Source organism: Cololabis saira, chromosome 10 (assembly GCF_033807715.1).
Source record: "Cololabis saira isolate AMF1-May2022 chromosome 10, fColSai1.1, whole genome shotgun sequence".
Taxonomy (NCBI): Eukaryota; Metazoa; Chordata; class Actinopteri; order Beloniformes; family Belonidae; genus Cololabis; species Cololabis saira.
In genome coordinates, this window is record NC_084596.1 from 21,529,342 (window position 1) to 21,552,431 (window position 23,090).

At 40.0% G+C, this 23,090-nt stretch overlaps 1 protein-coding gene across 1 annotated transcript in view; it reads right to left on the reverse strand.

The window, feature by feature from the left end:
• The window catches only part of clstn2a (calsyntenin 2a), a 164,885-nt gene that overhangs the window by 85,440 nt on the left and 56,355 nt on the right, over nt 1-23,090 (reverse strand). The window contains exon 2 of the mRNA XM_061732004.1: nt 528-650. Within this exon, the coding sequence (XP_061587988.1) occupies nt 528-650 (123 nt within the window). The remainder of the gene's footprint in view (nt 1-527; nt 651-23,090) is intronic.

The following is a 23,090-nucleotide window of genomic DNA, read 5'->3' on the forward strand; positions in this document are numbered from 1 at the left end:
TGCTGCAATAGCCTATGGGACAATACTATTCCCACAGCACATAGTTTAATAACAATAATCACAGGTTTAATTAACTTCACTAAAGACCTGTTCAACTATTTTCCCCAGAGTAGTTCTCCATGGTCGAAACACTGGACGGACGACTGGCTTTGCTCTTGAAGTTATTTTTGAGGAAAAGAAAGCCTTGGAGATTTTTGGATCAGTGTGAAGTCATGCTATAAAATAGTAATTAAAAAAGGTCTTTTAAAAGAAAAAAAATACTATTTGTTTTAACTGTTAATGCACATAGATGCAATTTAGCTTCCATTACAACCAGTGAGTACTGATGCATGTTAGAACACCAGTTTTGTCTCTTTGCGGGAAGCATTGAAGCGGTGTTGAGGCATCCTGCTCGAGGTGCTGTGTGTGTCTGAGAGCACTCTCCTGCACCTGCAGACATGCTATGTGTTACATTGTGCTAAATTGTTCTTCATTTGCATGTACGTTAGGTTTGAGTGGAGCTGTCACTGTGTGTTTGCGTTTCCTACCAGCATAGCGGACTGGGGCGTCCTTGTCGAGTGCCACCAACGGAGGGTCCAACATCACCGTGTCCATGTTCTCTGTGATCACGCCATGATAAGACGCCTCTATCCATGGCTTATGCTTGTTTACTGTGAAAGAATTAGAAACAATGTTATGAATATCCTCAAAATCCTTTATCATTTTGTTATTGTACAATTACATTTAATAAAAGTGTTATTAAACACTCCTGTAAAGACTGCTATGTTCCATGTTATTTGCACCTTATACACAGGAAAACAACTGAAAATTACAAATATAGTTGGTCGATCACAGTATATGAGCAATTAAAGCTCTAAAGCATAATTTTAACTCTCAGTTAATGATAGCAGTGATCTAATTTGATTTTGCATCTCAACTTTTCCAACAGCACCATCTCTGTTTTATTAAGTCTTTTCTCACTTTGTTTCTTTGTGTCTCTCGCCGGCTCCAAACGAAAACAGTGCAATCACATTTTATTCTTCAGTGGATGAACTGGAGCTTAACGCAGATCACCATCTCACACTGTAATTACTGACACTGTAAATTAAACCTCCTCCCACTTCCTCACAGCAGGATCTGACTAATAGCAATGTGTGCGTGAAAGCCACAACAACAACATATGCAACCAGCCCCCCCCCACCACCACACACACACACACACACACACACACACACACACCCAAAACGACATATGAGTGGCACTCTCTCCGGAGATCTGAGCTGTCACCCTGACCTTTCAATCCACTGAAGAAGAATGCTTTGTCTAATGTCAATGAGTAGATGGCACGTCCATCTGGCAGTGATTTAAAATGTGTCAAACGGTTCCTAAAGCCGTCTCACAGCTTTTCATCTGTTTGAGCAAATTCATTAGTTTTGTCCTACTATCCCTTTCTCACCCTTACCATACTCCGCTAAGAAAACAAGGTCACAGTGACTCAGGAAATAGGTCGTCATGAAATTTAACCCATTCAGACCTGATGTGACCCATGAATACCTTTTGTAGTCGTCGCATCACATTACAATGTTTTTTATTGGGTTTGTGATGTAAAACTGGGTTTGCTTTTGGGAGCACAACACACTTCCGTCTCACATGTGACAAATTGCTGACAGAAGCAGAGTAAGATTACCCTGAGTTACAGGGACCCACAAAAGAAGTTATTGTACTAGAAGTGCTGTTTTATGCTCATGAAGGAGAGTGAAAACACTGCAGCACACAGCAAGACTTTGCTCTTCCGGACAGTGGAAAAAGGAGAAAGGAGCTATGCCTTCAGGTGATATTTAGGCATCTTGAGGTAGAACCTGGAATCTTTGACCTGTAAAGGCGAAATGGCTTTAAAATGTACTTGTTCTTTCATTTCATATCGTGAATACAGCCTTAACGTCATGTTCCCAACTTCCTTTAGATTGACATTTCTGCACAAGAAATTTTCCATTAAAAAAAGCTGATGTGAAGTGAACTGCAACAATTTTAAAAAGGCTATTCAGAATCAAGATTACACTAAAGTGAGGAAAAAAGGTGATTATAGAACAGATTATAAAAACTGACATTTTGAAAGATTTTTCACTCCTGTGTGCTTTCTTTTAGTACTTTAAAGACATATGAATCTATCATGTGAACAAAGTGTTTCATTTATGTTTTAAGATGTCTTCAGCTAGTCTACAGATACTCCAGGTCTAGTGCAGTTTGCTCAAGGATGGCAGGTTCAATTTCAAGCTCAAGGTCTTACATTTATTCCAAATAAATTGGGTGGTGGATGACACAGCAGAGCTGCGTCTCATTAAACTGAGTCTAATAGAGGAACTGTTTTGGAGGAACAGCACACATCAGACCATGGAAATGGGCCATTTGCCAAATGGCTTTCAGGACATGAAGTACTGTAAAGCCATTAATGATGAATTTAAGGTATTCATCCTTGACATGCTTGCAATGAAACAAATCGAAAGAAAAAAATGGAGGCAAGCTAAAGCAAGAACAAAGGAGCATCTTTTCAGATAAAGTAAACTCTGGTACAGCTGAATTTTTTTTAATTTCATTGGGAGTTTATGTTTGGCGTCTGCATAGTCGTCTCTCTTTGTCTTTAAGGATCAAATCAACATAACCTTCCCACAATAACAGCACTCAGGTTACTATAAGCCCCTTCCAACCTGAGGATCACTTTGAATGAAGCCCTCTGAAACTTGAGGGTTTCCTAGAAACATCCTCTGCTTCCATAGAACTGAATCAGTACTTATATATTTATGACATAAGAGGCAAGTGTTAGAGGCAGACGCCATGAACTCTGCTCGTTTTGTTTCAGTAGTTTCCACAACATCTACAGTCAGCTTGTACGGACAAGATGGTATCAACTGGATGGAAATGCCTGTAACAACAGCAATTTTCATACACTTTTTGTACACATGCAACATTAAAGTTTCCTTACTTTGTCTATGGGGACCCACATATTATCACTCAAGCGGAATGACATTTTTTAGGTTTATCCGAGGCTTAAAATGGCTATCTACTTTGACATAGGTCTATTGCCTACACTGTGCTAACATAAATCAACATTTTAGTGCAAACATATATTCTGTTCTTATACAAAACTGCTTTGATTCATGATGTATTGGTCCCCAGTGACAGTTGACCCTCCTTACCATCCAATAATAGACCTAGTATAAACTCTGGAATGATCCTTTAACACGGTCCACCAAATCTTTTTATTTCCCAGCCTCTGAAGAAAAAATAGCTTGAACCTCCTGTTTTTACTGTTAAATAATAAATAATTTGCCCTCATATTTAGCCGATATTATTTTAGGAATACAGCAACATACGTGTATCATTTGCTGGGTAAAAGCATGCATGCATCATGCAGTGTTGAAAGTATAAAGTGCAACACTAAGTATGTTAAGATGACACAGAAGGGGGCAAAACAGAGCAAACGCTCTGAACTGTTTTGGAAAAACATCAAATTTGATGCTGTTGATGGTGCAAAAATAAAGATCAATAATCTTCTCTTTCAAGGGAACATGGCTGAGACAAAATGATAGAATCAGTCTGAATGTGTTAAGGTACTTAGTGTAAAAATACGATGCTGGAGAATAAGTGAGGAGCCGATGGAATTCAGTAGGATTCATTTTCCGGGAACTACAGATGTCTTTGTAAATTTAATATCAATCTGTGTATCCATTTTTTAAGACATTTCAGTCTTGATGTACAGTAAGCGCTGGATGTAGCAACAGATGAGACAGATGCTACCACCCCTTGAGCCAGGCTGCTGGCGTGGTTAATATCTATTTCTGTAGCAGCTGATTCTTTAAATAAGGTTACGATGTTTACTGACTGCAAATGCCTGCTGTCTTTGTTCATTTTCTCCTAAAACATCTGTGGACATCACAGCCTCAAAGTGCACATTAAAGAGGACTAATTCACTTACACAGTCTAAAAGCAGGTCTAACACAGCACTGGCTGAAATCTGATAGGACAGAATAAAAACAGAAACAAGACATTGGTTTCCAGTAAAGAGCGTTAATTTCATTCAGTCTGAAATCAATTACATTTGTTGTGTCGCCTTCCTCTGTGCTGAGGCCCTTTAAACTATATTACCGCAATGACACAACTGGATATGAATCTATTTAATTTAAATCCCAGCTTCAGTTATAAGACACACTGCATTACTGAGCTAGATTCTGGTGTGCTTAGGACACGTCAGATCTGCTTCTTTTCAATATTTTTTTGTTAACGGCGACGTTGCACCAAAACAAGAGTTGTCACTGAAAGCCTGAATAGAAAACACTGAGGTTACTTTAAGCTCTTTTAGTAAAAAAAAAAAGCCAAACTTAAGTGCTAAAGGATGAAAATAAGGTGACTTTAAGTTCAGGGCTCCCCCTGTTTACTCGACTTTGACCAGGACATCTAAAGCTTTTGCAGAGTTCTGTAGACAGAATGTTTTCTTTTCAGCACCAAGCAGCCAGCAGGGGAAAGTAGGAAAATCTGCAAATTATAAAGATAAAAGAAAAGAGATTTAAAGAAGGGGAGTGGATCATTAAAATTGAGCTGAGAATATAAATATTGGAGGGAAAAAAAAACCAATAGGGTGCATCAATAATTCAGTAATTTAAAAGAATAATGATGAAGCCTGTATCGACTGGTGAGGGAGGAGACCGAGCATGTGCAAATGTACAGAGACCTCCTTGTGGCCTGGCAGGATGGGCTGTAATTAAAGTTAGGTGAGTGTGCGCACTTGCACACACTCGTGAACTCGCTCACTTTCAGAGTGTGAGTGTGGATTAAGCGTGAAACTTGAAAAAAAGAGAACAGACCTGTGAAACAAGGAGCTGGAAGTGAGTGAAAGAACAAAGAAAGAAAGGAGGGCAGAGTGGAAGACAAGCTCAAGATGAGGATACAATAATGAAGGAAAGCCAGAGATTCACATATCTGCTTTTCACTCACACGTCCTTTGATTTACTCTCCAATAAAAACATTAAACTGAACTGTAGTATATATTATACATAAATATATATGCTCAAATAATGGCATTGATTTAAGGAGGCTGCAACTCTCTAATGAATGAAGAAAGAATAATGTTCTAGGTGAGAAAATGCTGCCTTCAGATGGTGCTGAAAAGAAAAAACACACACACAGATGTTGTCACATTAATCATTCTGTTAAATACCAGGCTCAGAATTACACAGCATTAATTATCTGATGAGCGTAGGCCATTAAACAGCTAGGGAGAGTTTTCATCAAGTTTTCATCAAAAGAAACAACCAAAAAAACACTAAACTAGATCTATGCGTGCTGAATGTGTGAAACAATGGATGTACAGTGATATATGCTGGACAAGAAACAATTCAAAAACCCTCCACGATTCATTTAAGCAACCTGCACCGAGAATCACTGAGACGCGCAGTAAGACAGAAATGTACATGTACTTACAAGAATGAGGCAGGATGTAACCAACAACATCAGCAAACTGCAACACCCTCAAGAGGAGAACTGAACTCAGGAGGTCCATGAGTGCCGTGACTATCAATTTTACAGTCACACTACTTGAATAAAAGTCCCAGTTGGAAAGAAACAGACACACAGGATGTGCTGTGTAATTACCCCTTAGGCAGAATCAGGAAGACGTTGACCTGTGCTTCATTCACATATCACATATTTTCTTTCCATTCACCGCATCGCTCTATAATGAACCATCATTCTTTTCAGACTCCCTGGCAGTGCTGTCGTTTATTAAGTGCTTTTTTATGTGTCTTAAAACCTTGCAAAATGGTTCATAACCTTTGATCTCCATTGACCACTAGACACAAAGCCCCTGCAGATGTGAAGACATTGAGTTTATAGAGGCTTTGATTGAATTTGACAGCATCCACAATGCGGTGCTTGCCTTGCAACTCTGACAGAGAGTGGGCCTGTGTGAGACGCAGATGTGCCATAATTGCTGTGAGACATACAATTCTGTCATTTTTCTCTGTCTCCTGCTGACAACATAAAAACAAACTAAGGCCAGGAACCAAACTAGTATGTTTAATTGGCAGCACATGCTTCGTAGGAAGCGTGGTCACGTCTGCCGGCCTGTGAGAAAAATAACTGCAGCATGGCCGTGTTCAGATGGGCCTAAGGACATGTTGTTCAGATGCATCAGTTTGGTTATATGGCCATGAGAACAAATAGTAAAAATAACACACGACAAAGATACAAAGAAACATGCTGATCGACAGGAGAAACTTGAGGTAAAGGACAGAATGAAAATGTACAGTAGGGTAGGGAATTAATTATATGGCAGTATGTGTCTCCCTATGAAGTTTCAGATGACAGTCAGCAAGTCTGTCGTTATGGTGAATCTGATGAGTCTGCAAAACCTTTGACTATGGGGTGCGTGGGTGAAGCTGATACAGAAAATGGCGAGTCTAAAATGCAAATCAATCATCGACTTTCAAAATAGAGATGATTATTTCTGCTAAGCTTTAATCTAATCCACAATATGAGATATGACACTCTATACTCAAGACACAGACAAGCTAGAAAACAGCCTGAAACTTCACTCCGTAGCCCAAGTAACAGGCATGGAAATACCTGATAAGGCATAACACAAAATAGACCTAACAAATACAGCAAACCTTTTTTTTATTTACTATTTAACAAAAAATAGTCCTATGATAATGCTGGCGGAAGATGTTATATCTTGCTTTTGGAGGTAAAATCTTGGATGGACATCGACAGTATATATATTGTAATGGCACATTAACAGATCAAAAACTGTGTTTGGTGTTCATAACCTTCAGGAAATGTTTAGTCAAGAGCTTCCCCTTTTTTATTTTATCTTTGAAAGAATAGGTCAAAGGGTATTATTCCGGTATCAAAATTAGTTTCCAGTTGTGGTCGGGTTAGCTGTCGGGCGACGGGTAATTTCTAAAAATAGTGTAGATGCATGCATTCCTTTAAAACCCCTAGGTAGCTCTTTCTACCAAAACCAGACATCACATGTACCGGTAGCTCTCGTTCCCACAAATCACTGGTTGTGGTGGGAAGAGCTGTATTTTACCACACTTCCACCATCTATACCTAATAATGCAAGTGTAATACGGAAAAATACAGTGAGTGAATGAAAGATGGCATACCTTTTGATACTGCTCGGTAACAGGTAATGAGCATGATATTTACCAAACAGAATCATCCACGTCTGAGTCAATTTTCACACTCATTTCCTGAACCCAGTTGTAGCTCAGATACGTGGAAAAATGTGAGGTTAATTAAGGAAAATGTGAAAAATTGTACCGATGAATACTTTTTGATAAACTAAAATAGTGGATCTCACCGGCAACAGGAACTGTACGTTCTGATGATCCATCAGCTCTGACCTTCCAGGGATTCAACATGTCAGAACACACTTGAGCCAAAATGTTGTTTTAAGGAAGACACTTGAGGAATTTTAGTCCGTCTTGTTCTAAAACAATTACAGGCTCATGGATGGATGGACTTTAAGCGGATGTGAATCAAACTTTCTCTGTAAAGTGTTCCAGATTGACTTTTTCTGTCAAATGGCGATATAAGTAAACTGAACTGATCCGAACTTCATCAGAACATTATTGGTTTTAATTTAAGGAGATAACTTTCAGGAGAGTTAAGGACTTCATGGTTTTCCTCTTGACTTGAAAGTGAAAAAGCAACACCCCTCCAACCTCCAAATGTCAACAGTCGGCCATTAGAAAACATGACATTCACTACAATGAACTTCTGAGCCTTGTTAAGAGACTCTGCCTCCCTGCTCTAAATTACAACCCTTTCTTCTCTGCTCTACATTATAAATCATATGCTGACTTATGGGGCAATGACATAGGGAGGGAGCTTGCCTTGGATAATCAGCGATGGTTGATTAGTTTCAGCAGAAAAAAAAAACAGTTCCCGTGTGCTCTCAGTGATGGCTTACTGTCGATTAGTTTTACTGAGTGTGCCAATGAAAAGCTACAGCAGAAGGAATTGAAAGAAGTCAATTGAAAGTAAAGTGGATGAAAAAGGACAACAAAAAGAAAGCAGAGATAGGGTAAGGGAGGGAGGAGGTGATATCTCCATTAACAGAAGGCAGCAGTACATGAGAAGAGCTGCAGTGAGGAGAAATGGATGGCACTGTGACTGGCCAGATTGAATTGGATACAGTTCCACTCTGCAGACGTGCAGTCCTGCCAATATAAACTGTGTACAATCTGCACTCATTTCAACGCAATTCAAACATAACTGCTGAGCGATCAAAAAAAAAAAAAAAAATCAAACAGACCTTGACTGGCTAGGGTAAGGGATTTCTCCATCTGTTTAGGATGTTTAATTGTCCTCTGAAGTCTGCCTTGCAAGAAGAGAGCAAAAATGAACTGGCAGGCTGTGAGCACAAAACGTTTTCCACCAGAGAAAAGACCAGACAAAAGTACCAATCAAGAACCAGTTCCTCAGGGAGACAAGAAATCCATTTATTGAAAAAAATATATTTGCATGCCAGTCTGGAAATTTGAACTTGTGTTCCAAATTATAAAGGGACTATCAATAAGTACCATTATTAATAAGGATTATCTGTATCGGTATTGATAAATTACTAACAATACCTATCACTAACAAACACCTGCTTTATAGCAGACTATTGGCCATTGCTGTTTCCTTTCAGTCATATAAGCTCCCGGATCACGAACTGATAGAGCACAAGTCCTCTTGTTCTGCCACAGTTATTCCTTTGTTCCTGAAGACACTGGCTGAGATACACATCAGTCAATCCACTCCAGCCAAGAAAGGGGTTCTCTGATTGCTGCTCCTCTTATCTTCTGTTGCCAATATAAATCTTAGCAATAGCTAAGTCTGTTCCTGACTTTTCTTAACACCTCCCTCAGATCTACTGCCTATCAGCGTCTGCCATGACAAATCTGGCATCAGAACCATCTTTCTTTTACCTGTCATGCCTCATGGTCTCCTATCACTGGTGCACGGTGTACAGAGTCAATATGACTATAGGTGGATGGATGGAGATTAACACTCATTGAATTTGTCATGGAGAAGGTGAGTCCAATAGAACCTTAAAGGGGACCTATTATGAAAAACAAATTTTTTCTTGCTTTAACATATATAAAGTGGTCTCCCCTCAGCCTGCCAACTCAGAGAAGGAGGAAAGCAACCAAATTCTGCAGTGTCTGTACAGCCCGATGAGCCATCCAGTCTGATGTGGCTTCTACGAGCCATTCAGATTCTGCTCCCTTTCGCTACGTAACGAAAATGAAAACCACGCCCACAACTAAACACTGTGTATCTGCATGCGAGCGTCCGACTATCGCGTCGCACTGCGTGACATCGGACGCTCTCTGTCCATCTCCCTCCAGCCATTTAGGTTTTTTTAGTCAAATGAGGAGGTATCATAGAGATAACTTCTCATTTCAACTAACTGGACCAGCCATTCCGTGTCCATGACCGTTTCCTACAGCACTTTCAACCAGCTTTCTATGCAAGCGACAGGAAGAAAATAGAAGCCTGCATCCGACAAATGTTCAGCTCAAAACGGCGTGCTGCGTCGCTCTGCGTCGCTGCGGCCAGTTAGGACAGTCCAATAGAAAATAAAGCAATGGAATTGATTTTTTCACTGACGCTTGCTCGCATCGCATGCAGTTAGGACACGGTAACTCCGCCGGCCGGAGCTTCCGCCATTTTTTCGTTGCGGTGTATCGCGTCATTCAGGCAGCCAATCAGCACAGTGCCTCATTATCATAGCCTCCTGCCCACTCAGAAACCCTCATAGATAATGAGGTTAGAGACTGGGATGATAAAGACATGGTTTAGACTCTAAACCGGCTGAATTTCTAATTTATTTAGCAAAAACCATCAAAAGCTTGTTTTTAAGACATTCAAGGCCTGTTTAAAATAGGTATTAGATGCCATAATAGGTTCTCTTTAAATGGAAAACAGAGCATTTGGGATATCTTTGGGACATCCAAAGTACTGTGGAGGAGAAAACCACTCCTCCACTATACTCTGGGCGTTATTCTGCAGCCATCTTGTTTTATTTGAATAGTGGTTCTTGAACGCTCCTGTATGATTCACCACATACAGCCTGCGCTCCTCCGATTAGTTCAGTACATTCTGTAGAAAAGGAAATGGCTGTGAATGTGGAGGGGGCCCGACCTATTTCACAGGACAGATTTCTCAGCCAAGTGAATGGTTGGTCAGGCTGCTCTCTAACAGGCTTTAAGATGTGCAGGCAGGAGAGTTTACAGAGGTTGTAAACAACACCTTCTAATCCTGAACAAATAAGTGTGAAAGAATGACTCTGCCCCTTAAATATTGAATTGTTGGATATGAGTTTCTACTCTCGTTGTCTACGAAGTTAGCACTGGATATGACATCATCAGCGCAGTTGTTGCCTCTGTAAAAAACCCAATCAAGCTAATGCATCCATGGCGATCTCTGGGGTTTCACCTCTGCCTCTGCTAAATTAATTTTTCATTTTATTAAATTCTGAATTTATAATGCAACAATATAATTTCTCTTTAACTATTATTCAGTTCAATCCAAATCAATGTCAACAGACAAACCTGTGAAAAAAAAAAAGATTTTGATTTTAAACAAATAAAAGGAGACTTAAGGGACACTTTCAGAGCAAATCTTTGTCTAGCTTCCCCTAAACTGTTTATTTGTGGCACATCACTTAAGTTTCCTTTGGGTAATCTGTAACATCAACAACCCCACAAGAGGAATAATGGATTGAAAAGAGGAGGAAGTGTATTATATCTGTCCAGGCTCCAAGACATCTGATTCAATTACAGCACAAAATCTCTTCCAACAGTGCTCTATCAAGCGGCGAGAAGTAAATTACTTCCACTGTGTCCTCTTGGAGCCCTCAGTGGACCAGAGCGACAACATCATAAAGGTCTGAAAGTGGACACTCTCTCCCCTATGTAATTAAAAATGACCAGAAATACATTATAAGAATATCTACAACCATTCCTGGTACAAGCAGTATAAAGTAAAATACATTAAACATACAATTATTTACTTTTTTTTTTTTTTACCGGTAAGTAGATTGTGTGAAATTTCTTTGAGGCTACTAACTGTACTCAAACATTTCTGTTCAGAATACTACCTCAGAATTAAATGTTCTGACAAGCTTGTTGTAATCACTTCTCACGAGACCAAAGGTTACAGAAGGGGCTCTTTTAAAGCCGGAGAAAGGCTTCACTCTTGGCTGAAGAAGTGCACAGAATCAGCTGCTCTTGAAGAGTATCAGCGTGAAGAACAACTCTTTTCTGCAGTAGATTCACTTCACAATTGTTTATTCCAACACACCAAACAACCTGCATCACTGTAAGCAAGACATTGAAAGGCTTTAAGTACCGTTTTACTTTTCTCTTTAAACAGTCTTGTTGTTACAGAGCGGTTTGTCTTTTTAAGCGATGCTGCTGATGACTTGCACAGAAACAGCTGAGGGTAATTACTTTGAAGCAGAAATAGCATAATGCAAATTAACAGTGGGTAATCAATATTGTTGGTTGGCAAATTGTCTGAATTTACCTCCGTCACTGGAAGAGAAGCCATGAAGCTATTCATTTACTTCATTTCACACTTTATACTTAGGGTTTAAATATACTTAAACAAAATTGAAAGGGAAAAAAAACAAACTTTCATACAAATAAATTAGTCATCACTAATAATAACCTCCTCAGACTCCTAGATACTCTCTTCAAAGCCTTACATCCTTTATCTATAAACCAATTTTCAAAGAGCTACCAGCAAATTGAAGAAAAAGGGATAAATCTAACATAATAACTTTAAAGGGGACATATTATGAAAAACAAGTTTTTTCTTGTTTTAACATATATAAAGTGGTCTCCCCTCACCCTGTCAGCAGAGGGGAGACAAAATCCCATGAATTTCTGCAAGGTCTCTGGCCCCCGCCCGACAGAATCCCCCAGTGTCACGTGATTTTTTTTGAGCCGATTAGAATCTGCTCCCGTCGTGAGTCACGACAGGAGCAGATTTCCAGAGGTTCAGCCTCCGCTGCTGAAACCACGCCCACAACCAGCTCTCTCCGCCGGCTCGACCTCCGCCATTGTTTAGAAGCGAGGGAGAGTAGAAATGAGATTTTGCATCGATACTTACCTTACTTACTTACTACAGAACTACAGATAATCCACCATCTGTTCTCCAAGCTATTTATTAAATAAATGGTCTCTGCTCTTGACCACCGTTTGCTGCGTTACACCGACGCAGCCCTACGCCGTACCTTACGGCGTAGGGCTGCGTCGATAACGCGGCAGCTCCGTGGCGGGACACGGGGGCTCGTTAACCGAGAAGCAGACGCGCCTGCCGGGGAAGCGCTTCCCCGGCAGGCGCAGATGATCTACAGGTTTGGAATGCTTATGAATGTGGTCGAAAACGCAGATCTTCGGTTATGTGTGGAAGGGTTTTTTTTTTTTAAACGATGTAATGTGGATACAAATTATTTTATAAACGGAGGGGGGAAATATTCGGTTTTAAAGATACCCGGCTACGTGTGGACGGGGTCTAAGATCCGTTTACACCGTGTAACTGAATGCGAGCGTCCGACTATCATGGCTCTCTGCCCCCGCTGAAACCGTTAAACTCGCGGCCAGTTAGGACAGTCAATACAAAAAAAATAAAGCAATGGATTTTATTTTGTCGCAGAAGCTCCCTGGCATGGGACATGTAGCTGGCTGCTCTTCTCCCCGGAGCGAGGCTTATTCTCCTCCCCTGCTACACGTCATTCAAGCAGCCAATCAGCACAGAGCCTCATTATCATACCCCCCCCTTCTCTTAGAATGAAGCACAGAAAAAGGGGTTTGAAGCGGTAAAACTATAGACATGGCCCACAGGCTGAATTTCTGATTTATGTAGAAAAAACAAGCTTTAGATTGTTTTTAAGACATTCAAGGCCTGTTTAAAATATACATTAAATGCCATAATATGTCCCCTTTAAGAAAAAAAAAATCTTTTTACTGTATTTTCCATTATAATTATATTATATATATATAATTATAATTATATTTTCCAGAGCCGTTGTGGAGCTCCCATTGGTCATCAGAGGCCCTGCGCTTCGAGATGGCTTCACCTTTCTAACACCACGGTCACATCCATCTTTTAAACAGTGCAGCTGGATGCCTTAAAGAGTGCAATCCCTAATGAGGTGAAGTTAGCGAGGTGTATGCGCCGATGCATGAGTGGATTTCACTTCTTCACCTCTTCATAAGGGAAATGTGAATGGGCTACACAAAATATGGAAATGTGGTTTCTAATTAATCTACAAGCGAAAGATAAATCACAACAATAAAAATCATTCTGAAGCTCCTTGTTAATGTTAACAATAAATCTTATCCATTATGTGGATTAAAAGGTGAAACATCAAGAACTAAGTGAAAGAGACCAATTCTTTTGCATATAAAAATTGTTATATGTAAAAAAGAAAGAAAATATTTTAAATCAAGGTAGGGCAAAATGAATAAATAAAATGGATGACCCAATCTCGAAGCTTTATAACATAGTTAGGCAGTGTGTTATAAATCTATATAAACATCCCAAATTCCAAAAACAAATCATCCCTGTAAGTTCTGATGATTCACAAAACTCATAGATGTTATCAGTAACGGGCTTGCTTCATCTAAGATCCATTCCCAAGGAGACAGCCTATTCCAAACCAGTTCTATCTAACTCACTAAAATCGCACTTAATATGGAGCTAAAAAGCAAAAGTAAGAGGATAACAACATTTTAGAAGTGTTTGTAGTGAATAAACTTCCTGTGACTGGCGACTCCAGGGAGATAACCCTCTAAACAATTGAGCTTTACTTTGCCCAGATTCCACTGTCTTGGTAAACACTGTTGATTCTACTGTAGACCTGTAAGCAGCCATTGTATGAGGCCCTCAGCACTGAAAAACTGCTTCTATAATCTATTAATAATAAATGTTTTCTGTTTTTTCCTTTCGTCTACCTACTTTTTCTCTTTCCACCTGTACTTTAGGCCCCCCAGAATATCAAACAGACAGACAGATCTACAAAGATGACCTGAGGCTACATCCAAACCACTATGGTGGACGGAGCCAACTATTGACAGTAAAGTTCAACCAGTCCTTGTAGCACTTGGTGGTTTGTAAGTCATTTCAGATACAGCCCTGGGAAGCCTGCTAACACTCACCAGGGTGTGCTTCTGTTTGTGTTTTTAGGTGAATGGAAGTTTGTAGGTTTGTGTATTTCTACAAACTGATAGAAAAAAAAAACTAGTAAGGGTGGCAGGGAGGATATGTGAAAAGTGAAGATAGACAGGACCAACAGTGAACAGTGTAGAGGAACTAAGCTTTACAAGTACAACCATATAGACAGAAGTCATTGTCTCCTTGAGTAGGACCAGGAATAGGGGACGGTGTGCTACATTATTACATGTAATGGGGTTGCTTGACCGTGTATTGGATAAGGAAAGTGTGTGTGCACGTGTGTTTTTGGAAGTGTATACAGTAAATGGAGTTAGATGGAAGCCTACAGAAGCGTACAAATGGGTCTGCAAAAATGAAAGTGAATATCACAGGGATTAGATAGAAGGCAAAGGGTTGAGCAGTTAATAAATCACCACCACCCAAGGGCAGAAGGTGAAGAAAGAAGTTCAAGATACTGTATCATATTTTTTCCAGTTTAATCCTGGTGAAGTGGTAAGATTTCATTTCCAATACAAAAATGGATATAGGAAACACTTCAGTGGTCTAATAATAGACACAAAGATCCTGCAACGCCTGCAACCTACAACTACAACTAATAGAGCTTTTCTTTGGGTTGTAAGTTGCCACGTGTAAGGCGTGACAACCGTCGGATTATAAAGCTCTACGCAATCTGGTTTTAAGGTACAAGTGTCATACTGATAAGAAACTGTCATCTTTTTATGCTATCATAAGTAGGCACAGTGATACATTTAATCCACGCTCCCACATGCTGAGTTCACACGCTCCTCCTCTGCCACATCCTGCTTCATCTGCACGTACCAACAGTATAAAAGAGCAAAAGAGAATCATCCGTTTTTAAAATGTTAATTTAACAACAAATGTCATGGTAGTCAAAGCACTGTTAGTGCTGCCAAGAGTATACATGTAAGTTATTCCTGACAGAGTTTTGGGTATTTTTAATTAAAATAAGAAAAGAAAAAGAAGAATCAGCCCGGCGCTAAATGTCCAAGGATGAGTAATTCTTGGTAAAATGTCAGACTTCTGAAATGAACAGCAATAGTATATAAAAACAATAATAATATGGAAACCTATTTAAATCCCCAGGTAGACCCAAGCATCTGTAAGTTTTTATTTATTTTATATTTTTTGAAGGCCACTTTAAAAACGTTCCATTTTAATGAACGCTCATACTTCAATAGTAGCAAGTAGAGCAGACCCTGGATCTCAGGGGGTTAAGTAGAGCAACTTACCAAAAACTGCAAAAAAAAGAGCAAATATTGTAGACATATACCAGTAAGAAAAAACAATGTTAAAAAAATGTGTTACTTTAAAAAAATGTATTTTTCCAGTGTATAACTGTCTATATTGTACCAACTATAAAAAAGGAATACCTCTCTTCTGCAGATTTCATAGTTGTTATTAGTTCACTAGCAAAGTCAGTCACAGCCAGGTCAGTGTTGAATCTCAGGATTAATTCCAGTGGAGTAAAAGAACCTCATATCAGACTGGTTCCCTCACAGTCTGTGCCTGCCTTTCCATACACAAGTCTTGATAATGGTTCCTCAAACCTCAGAGGTATAGTTTCTTTCTGCAGGCGCCATTTAAAAAAACAAATAAACACAAAAAATAGTCGGTAACTCTTCAAATATGTGTGTGTGTGTGTGTGTGTGTGTGTGTGTGTGTGTGTGTGTGTGTGTGTGTGTGTGTGTGTGTGTGTGTGTGTGTGTGTGTGTGTGCGGCAAGTACAGTCAGAAAAGACAAAGGAGAGGGTAAAAAAAAGTAGGGTTGAGGAGAAGCCAGATTAGAGCTATGGGCTGTCAGTAACACTAATCAGGCTTTTCTCAGCAGTATTTCTCTCTGGAGCTGGTCAGCGTCTCGGGGGGGGGACACTGACCAGCTCGATTCAGCCAAATAAACCGGCTGCTGTGGCCACTGGGTTACTCAAAATGCATGAAATAAGCACAGAAATGATGCAGATACTTTTAAAGGAAAGGACTATAAAGGTAATGGCATGCAACTGTCTTTAAGTCTTTAAAGACAAAAATCTTAGTTTTGCTTCCTTTAGTTGGAAAACATGAACAACTGATGAGAAATTCTTTCTCCTTTTTTAGCTGTTGCCAAGATACCTTACAAGATCATCTCCAGAGAGACAAAGGCACACTGGGAGTATTATTTTGATGCTGTACCAAATGGCACATTATGAACCCTAAAGATTACTGCAGTGTCTTCACAGGTCTGCCTATTAAGTCAATCAGGCGGCTACAGCTGATCCTGAATGCTGCTGCCCGAGTTCTCCCCAAAACGAAGAAAGTGGGCCACATCACTTCAGTTCTGAGGTCCTTAAACTGGCTCCCTGTATGTCAGAGAATAGACTTAAAATACTTCTGTTAGTTTATGAATCACTGAATGGTTGAAGACCAAAATACATCAGAGACGTGTTGTTGCCATATCAACCATCCAGACCTCTCAGGTCTTCTGGTTCAGGTCTGCTCTGTGTCCCCAGAATCAGAACAAAACGTGCAGAAGCAGCATTCAGCTTTAATGCTCCACAGATCTGGAACAAACTTCCAGAAAACTGCAGGAAAGCTGAAACCCTCAGTTCCTTTAAATCAAGCTTAAAAATGTACTTGTTTACAGCTGCCTTTGACTGAATTATTCAAACCATTCTGAATTTAGATTCAAACAATGTTAATTTCCGTACTACGCTAACTATAGCATTCTGTATTCTGCAACTGCTCTGAAACTCAGTTTTTGTTTTCTTTTCCTATTTACTTTTGTTTTTATTTTGTAAAACACCTTGAATTGGCTTGTTGCTGAAATATGCTGTTCAAATAAATTTGCCATTTCCTGCCTAATATGAACAATAAAACTTGTGAGAATGTAAAATAATACCATGCAAGTTTTGGTAAATATGTACACTGAATTCAAGGATCATTATCAGTCAGCAATGTCAAACTAGTAGCATATAAACCTTTATCATTGTTATAAGGATGTACCATTTTCAAAACATCAGCTTCTTCTTATCAGCTTTGTGTTCACTTGCCATCCCCTTAAGCTTGCATCTGACTTTGTCAAAGTTGTCTGAATTGCATTTAAAATAATATTTCACTTTATACAAAAGGTGCAAGGGAGGAGGAGTGCGGTCAATATAATCAGGGAAGCTGAAAAGCATGAAAGTACCATTACTCATAATGCCATATACTCATGGGAAAGATAAATGACTATAGTAGTAGACTTCTAATACCAGATCTAGTTGGGTGGAAGGAGAGAGAAAAAAACAGTCCCTCTAGCTCACAATCAAACCACTGTTTCACATAAATATTACACAATGAGCGCTCATATGAAAACACACATCCTGAAAACAGTTTCAAAGAGATTAATGTGGTGTACCAACAAAACCAGAACATGATTTTTCATTTTATTTTGTCTTGTTTTTGACCAACATTTTATGCTGTATGTACCTGTTCTTGAAATTGATTTGCACTCACTTCATCAAAAGTGATGGCAGTTTGTGGCTTGAGTGCCACACAGTGATTCTCAGTGAGGGAAGCAGCTATCCCTGAGGTGAACAGACACATTACACAAAGCCCCAAAACAAGCCAAAAAAAGGGGCTACGTCCTGTCACATATAACTATAGGGACTTATTACTATCTTTAATCAGGAGTAGATTTTCTTTTTCAGTTGCAGAGGAGGATTCTTTGTTTTCTTTGTTTCTGACTGTGAAGTCAGATATTGTAATGCTCTCTCTCGGAACTTCACAATCTTTGCTTGAGCTTAAGAGCCGCTTTAATTCCTGCCAAACATCCTGCTCTCCAGCATGAGGTCTTCTCTGTCACGCACGACAAACTTTTGCTCTTATTCTTCTCATATTGTTCGCCGATAGATCTTGCAATACAACAGTGTCAACATTCCCAGCCATCAGAATGTCAGGTATGACACAGTTTCTTTCTAGATGCACTTGTTTTATTTAACAGCCTTCAGATTTGCACTGACTAATTGGCTTCAGCAGATAACACAAAAATCGATTCAGCAGTTTATTTATGTAGTGATGATTCAAAACAAGAGTCACCTACAGATCAAACATTCATTAAAGTCTAATCAATTAAGTGTTTTAGTGTAACCATCAGGAGTGACATTGCTTCTTTAAATTACATGTCAGACTATATAAGCAGAAAAAAATAGTAACAGAATAGTGTCCAGGTAACAGGATGAAAACTGGTGAAGTCAACTGTGAACGTACAATATGAAGTAAAGAAAATCCTCCTGAGTCTTCCTGGATACTAGAAATGAAGTTCTGCTCAAAATTATAGTCATGCACAAGATAGTGCTGTTTATTTTAATCCTTTGTATGTGTGGGTATGATTCTTTTCACTGTGACATTACTTATTTAACAAATATGAATACAAAGTCAAAACATTGTGTGAGCATTGCTAACTATCCCCTTTTACATGAGTATAAGATCACATTAAGACATGGCTTTAAAGTGATTCCAAGGAAGTCCATTCACAAGTGACGAACGCTAATGCAAGGTCTGAGCACATTTCAGATCTGATCTTTCAGGATGCATTTGTAGGTGAGACACTTTAGTCCACAATTGCTTCAACATCCTGTAATGGATACAGGGAATACCTAATGAACTTGGATCATCTGCTTAGGTGAAGATTCATTTGATTTTTCGCTTAAATGACTGCAATAAAGCTCTTTTTTATTTGATTTCTTCCCTGTGTTTCTGTCCTTGTGTTTTGTACACCCTGATTTTTATTCATCCAGCTTCTTTTTATCTATCTTTTTATCTATCTATTTTTTTAAATAATGTCGAATTACTCTCAGCAGCTATCTCTGGTGGTTAAAAATAACACATTCTGTGTTTGCAAGCAGATGTAATATGCATTTTATTTGCATATATGGCAAGCCAAGGCAGGTTTATAGAACATTTCATGTACAAGACAATTCATAGAGCTACATAAAAATATTTTTTTATATGCATTAAAAAAAAGTGTAAAATAGTGTAAAAGCAGAAATTAAAGACACAAGTTAAAAAGAAGATGAAATGCAAGAAATAAAGGTTACAGTGCATTATGGTGGATTACTGAAATGCAGCGGTGAATAAAAAGGTTTTCAACCTTGACTTAAAGCAGATGAGAGTTTCAGCAGCCCTGATGCATTCTGGGAGTTTGTTCCACAGGTGAGGAGCATAAAAGATGAAAGCTTTCTCACCGTCTTTGGTTCTAACTTTGGGTATAGAAAGTAAGTGGGACCCTGACGACCTGAGGGTTCTCATTATAATGGACAAGCAGATCAGAGATGTATTTGGCCCGAGAACATTCAGAGATTTATTGACCAACAGTTAGATTTTAAAATCTACTCTGTGACAGACAGGAAGCCAGTGTAAAGATCTAAGAACTGGAGTTACATGATCCACTATCCTGGTCTTAGTGAGGACTCAGAACTAACTGCAGCTGTTGGATGGATTTTTTTAGGGAGACTCGTGAGAGGAGTCCAGTCTACTGAAGACAAAAGCATGGACCAGTTTTCCTTAGTCCTGCTGAGTATGGAGCTAGAACAGTCTCATAATTCACAAATGCACACGCCGATCCACAAATGCACAAGACAAAATTCACAAATGCACAGACTGATCCACAAATGCACAGACCGATTCACAAATGCACAGGACAAAATTCACAAATGCACAGACCGATTCACAAATGCACAGGACAAGATTCACAAATGCACAGGACAAGATTCACAAATGCACAGAACAATTCACACGTGCGTAGGACAAGATACACAGATGTATTTTTGATGCGTGACTTTCGTTTTTTTAACACAGAAGGATCTGCAACCAATCAGATGTCTTCCTTTGTTTCAGCCAATCATAAGAGCGCACCCCACATGGGGGACGATTTACTCGTAAACCAATAAGATTAAAGAGGCGGATACACCTGTTTGAGCCTGCGTTCGTGCCGTTCGCTTAGAAAAGTGATTCAATATTTCAAGTTGGTGGAGTAAAGATAAATAAACAAGACAGCAACACTGGATGGAGAGGATATCACTGCTCTGCTTTTCTTGTGATCTCGGTAAAGAAAACAGCGCGATTGGATATGGTTTGTCGGGTCGTTCAACCAGAGCCTTCGGGAGACTGGAGAGCTCTTAGTCCTGCCGATGCAGCAAATGATGACGAGAAACAGCGGAGATATTTCTGTATTTGCTCCGTTTGGTCTGACGACATGTTACATGGGATTGTCCCGTTGATTCAGCTCCAAACCAGACCGCGGCAGAGAACTGGCTGCGCTACCTGACGGGGACGAGCTGCAGCGGCCAGGTGGAACAGCACGCGCATGTCAGGAGATTAATTTACCGAAATATCTGGAGCCGGTAGTCGGTATCGGTATAACTGAAGAACCTCTGTATCCAGCTCAGATGATTGATGATCGGTGGGTAAAACCCCCCACCAGCACCATCACCGCTGCATCTTCCGACGAGCACGACTCTGTATCTGCACCCAGGACTAGGGATGGGAATTGATAAGATTTTTCCAATTCCATTTTCAATTCTGTTTAACAATTCGATTCTTTATCAATTCTCTTATCGATTCTCGTTTGGAAAAAAGGAGAACAAACAGGTCGATTAGCATCAACTTTGTTTTATATCCTTGAACAAATAAATACAATGAGGTCTTAAGACGCCCCCAGCCTTGGGCTCCTCAATGGTGTGCCAAATTATTTGTAATATAAAATATGTATTTAATATAAAATAATAAAATAAATATTCTTATGTAGAAATTAACTAAATACAACAAATTATTCTGTGGCAATTACAGAAGATGTCCAGTAACATGTTCAACACCACAATCTTAGTCACTGCTTGGTGACATTCATCTATTCTGGCCTGGGTCATATTCTTCCCTACCGTGATGAAAGGAGAAGCTAGCGGTAGACTGCTACTTCTCCCATAGATGAGCTGACGAGCTGCAGCTGTCCGCCGGAGCGCGCCCGGCTCGTCCTCGTGGCCGAGCATGTGGCTCTTCTGGCCACATGCCAGCCGACTCCGCGCTCCCAGCGCAACCGGGTTGCGGAGGAAGCACCAGCCGGCCGAGCCCTAACAGTTTCCTCCCTTTGTTGAAATGTCCACATTGCAAGTATTGTCGCCCTATTGTCATCCTTTTTGGTAAAATGTAACCAAACTTTCGAGCATTAATGCCGCTTTGTAGCCGTGTTTTCCTGCTGGGCGCGAATGCGTGCGTTACGTAACTACGCAACGCGCGTGGTGACGTAATTCACGTGACGTAATTGGTGACGTAATTCACGCAAAAAAGGCAAACGATTCCAAGGAATTTAAATACTGGGAACCGGTTCTCCACAAGAACCGGTTCTCGATTCCCATCTCTCTGTTTTAACACGTTTGTCTCTGTGCAGCAGCGATGTGGATCATTAATGTGAGGATAACAGCTGCTTGTTTACGACCTCCGCGTCTGGTCACTTGTGGTCAGCTGGTGTCTGACCGGGACCAGCGCCTCTGAACTGGACCAGCGCCACTCGCGGCCAGAGCGAGAACTGCAAGTCGCGTTCTGAACAGCAAGTATATTCGCCCCCGTTATTTGACGCGTCGACAAGCTCGTTCTCCTGAAAGACACCTGTAGTTCAAATACATAAATATCCCCGCTGTTTCTCATCATCAGTTGCTGCATCGGCACGACTAAGAGCTCTCCAGTCTCCCGACGGCTCTGGTTGAACGGCCCGACAAACCATCTCCGATCGCGCTGTTTTCTTTACCGAGATCACAAGAAAAGCAGAGCAGTGATCTTCTCTCCATCCCCTGTTGCTGTCTTGTTTATTTATCTTTACTCCACCAACTCGAAATATTGAATCACTTTTCTAAGCGAACGGCGCGAACGCAGTTCAAACAGCAAGTGTATCCCACCCCTTTAATCTGATTGGTTTATAAGTAAATCATCCCCCACGTGGGGTTCGCTCTTATGATTGGCTGAAACAAAGGAAGACATCTGATTGGTTGCAGATCCTTCCGTGTTAAAAAAACGTATTTGTGGATCGAGTCACGTCAGGGGAGTCTCAAAAGTCACATTCAAATCCAGCGCAGCTCACAGACAAAAAAACGTTTGTAAATAAGGTTATATTTGTGTGTGCATCAAAAATACATTTGTGTATCTTGTCCTACACACGTGTGAATTGTTCTGTGCATTTGTGAATCTTGTCCTGTGCATTTGTGAATCGGTCTTTGCATTTGTGAATTATGAGACTGTTCTAGCTCCATAGCTGAAATATCAGTCCTTTAACCCTCGATATGTTATTTAGGTGATAACAGGCTGACTTCACTACTTTATTAATGTAGCTGTTAAAATCCAGTCCAGAAACCCCTTCCATTACGATGGAACCAACAGGCTGACACCACCTCCACCTTTAAAACCAAACTTAAAACCTTTCTGTTTAGTAAAGCCTATAGTTAGTGTTTAGTAAACCTCTAGTTGGTGTTAGTAAACCTCTAGTTAGTGTAAACTCTAGTGTGTTAGAGTCAGTAGTCATAGCTGTAGCTATAGAACAAGACTATAATAGTTAGTCTCAAATATAGCTTCATGGTATATATGCTGCTATAGGCCTATGCTGCAGGGGGGCACCGACATGATCCACTGGGCGGTGCCTCTCACCCTTCTTCTCTTCTCCTCTCTTCTCCTCTTCCTTTCTTCTCTGCTCCTTTTCCATTTTTATTTATAAGTATCTCATAGCCATCATTTTTGTCCATCGTTCCTGTAGTGTTGGAGCACCCCCCCCCCCTCTCTCTTTCTTTCTTGGCTTCAAACACTATTTTCTTTTTTTTTGCCTTCATTTAACTGAAGAAAAATTCTGGCACATCGACCCTT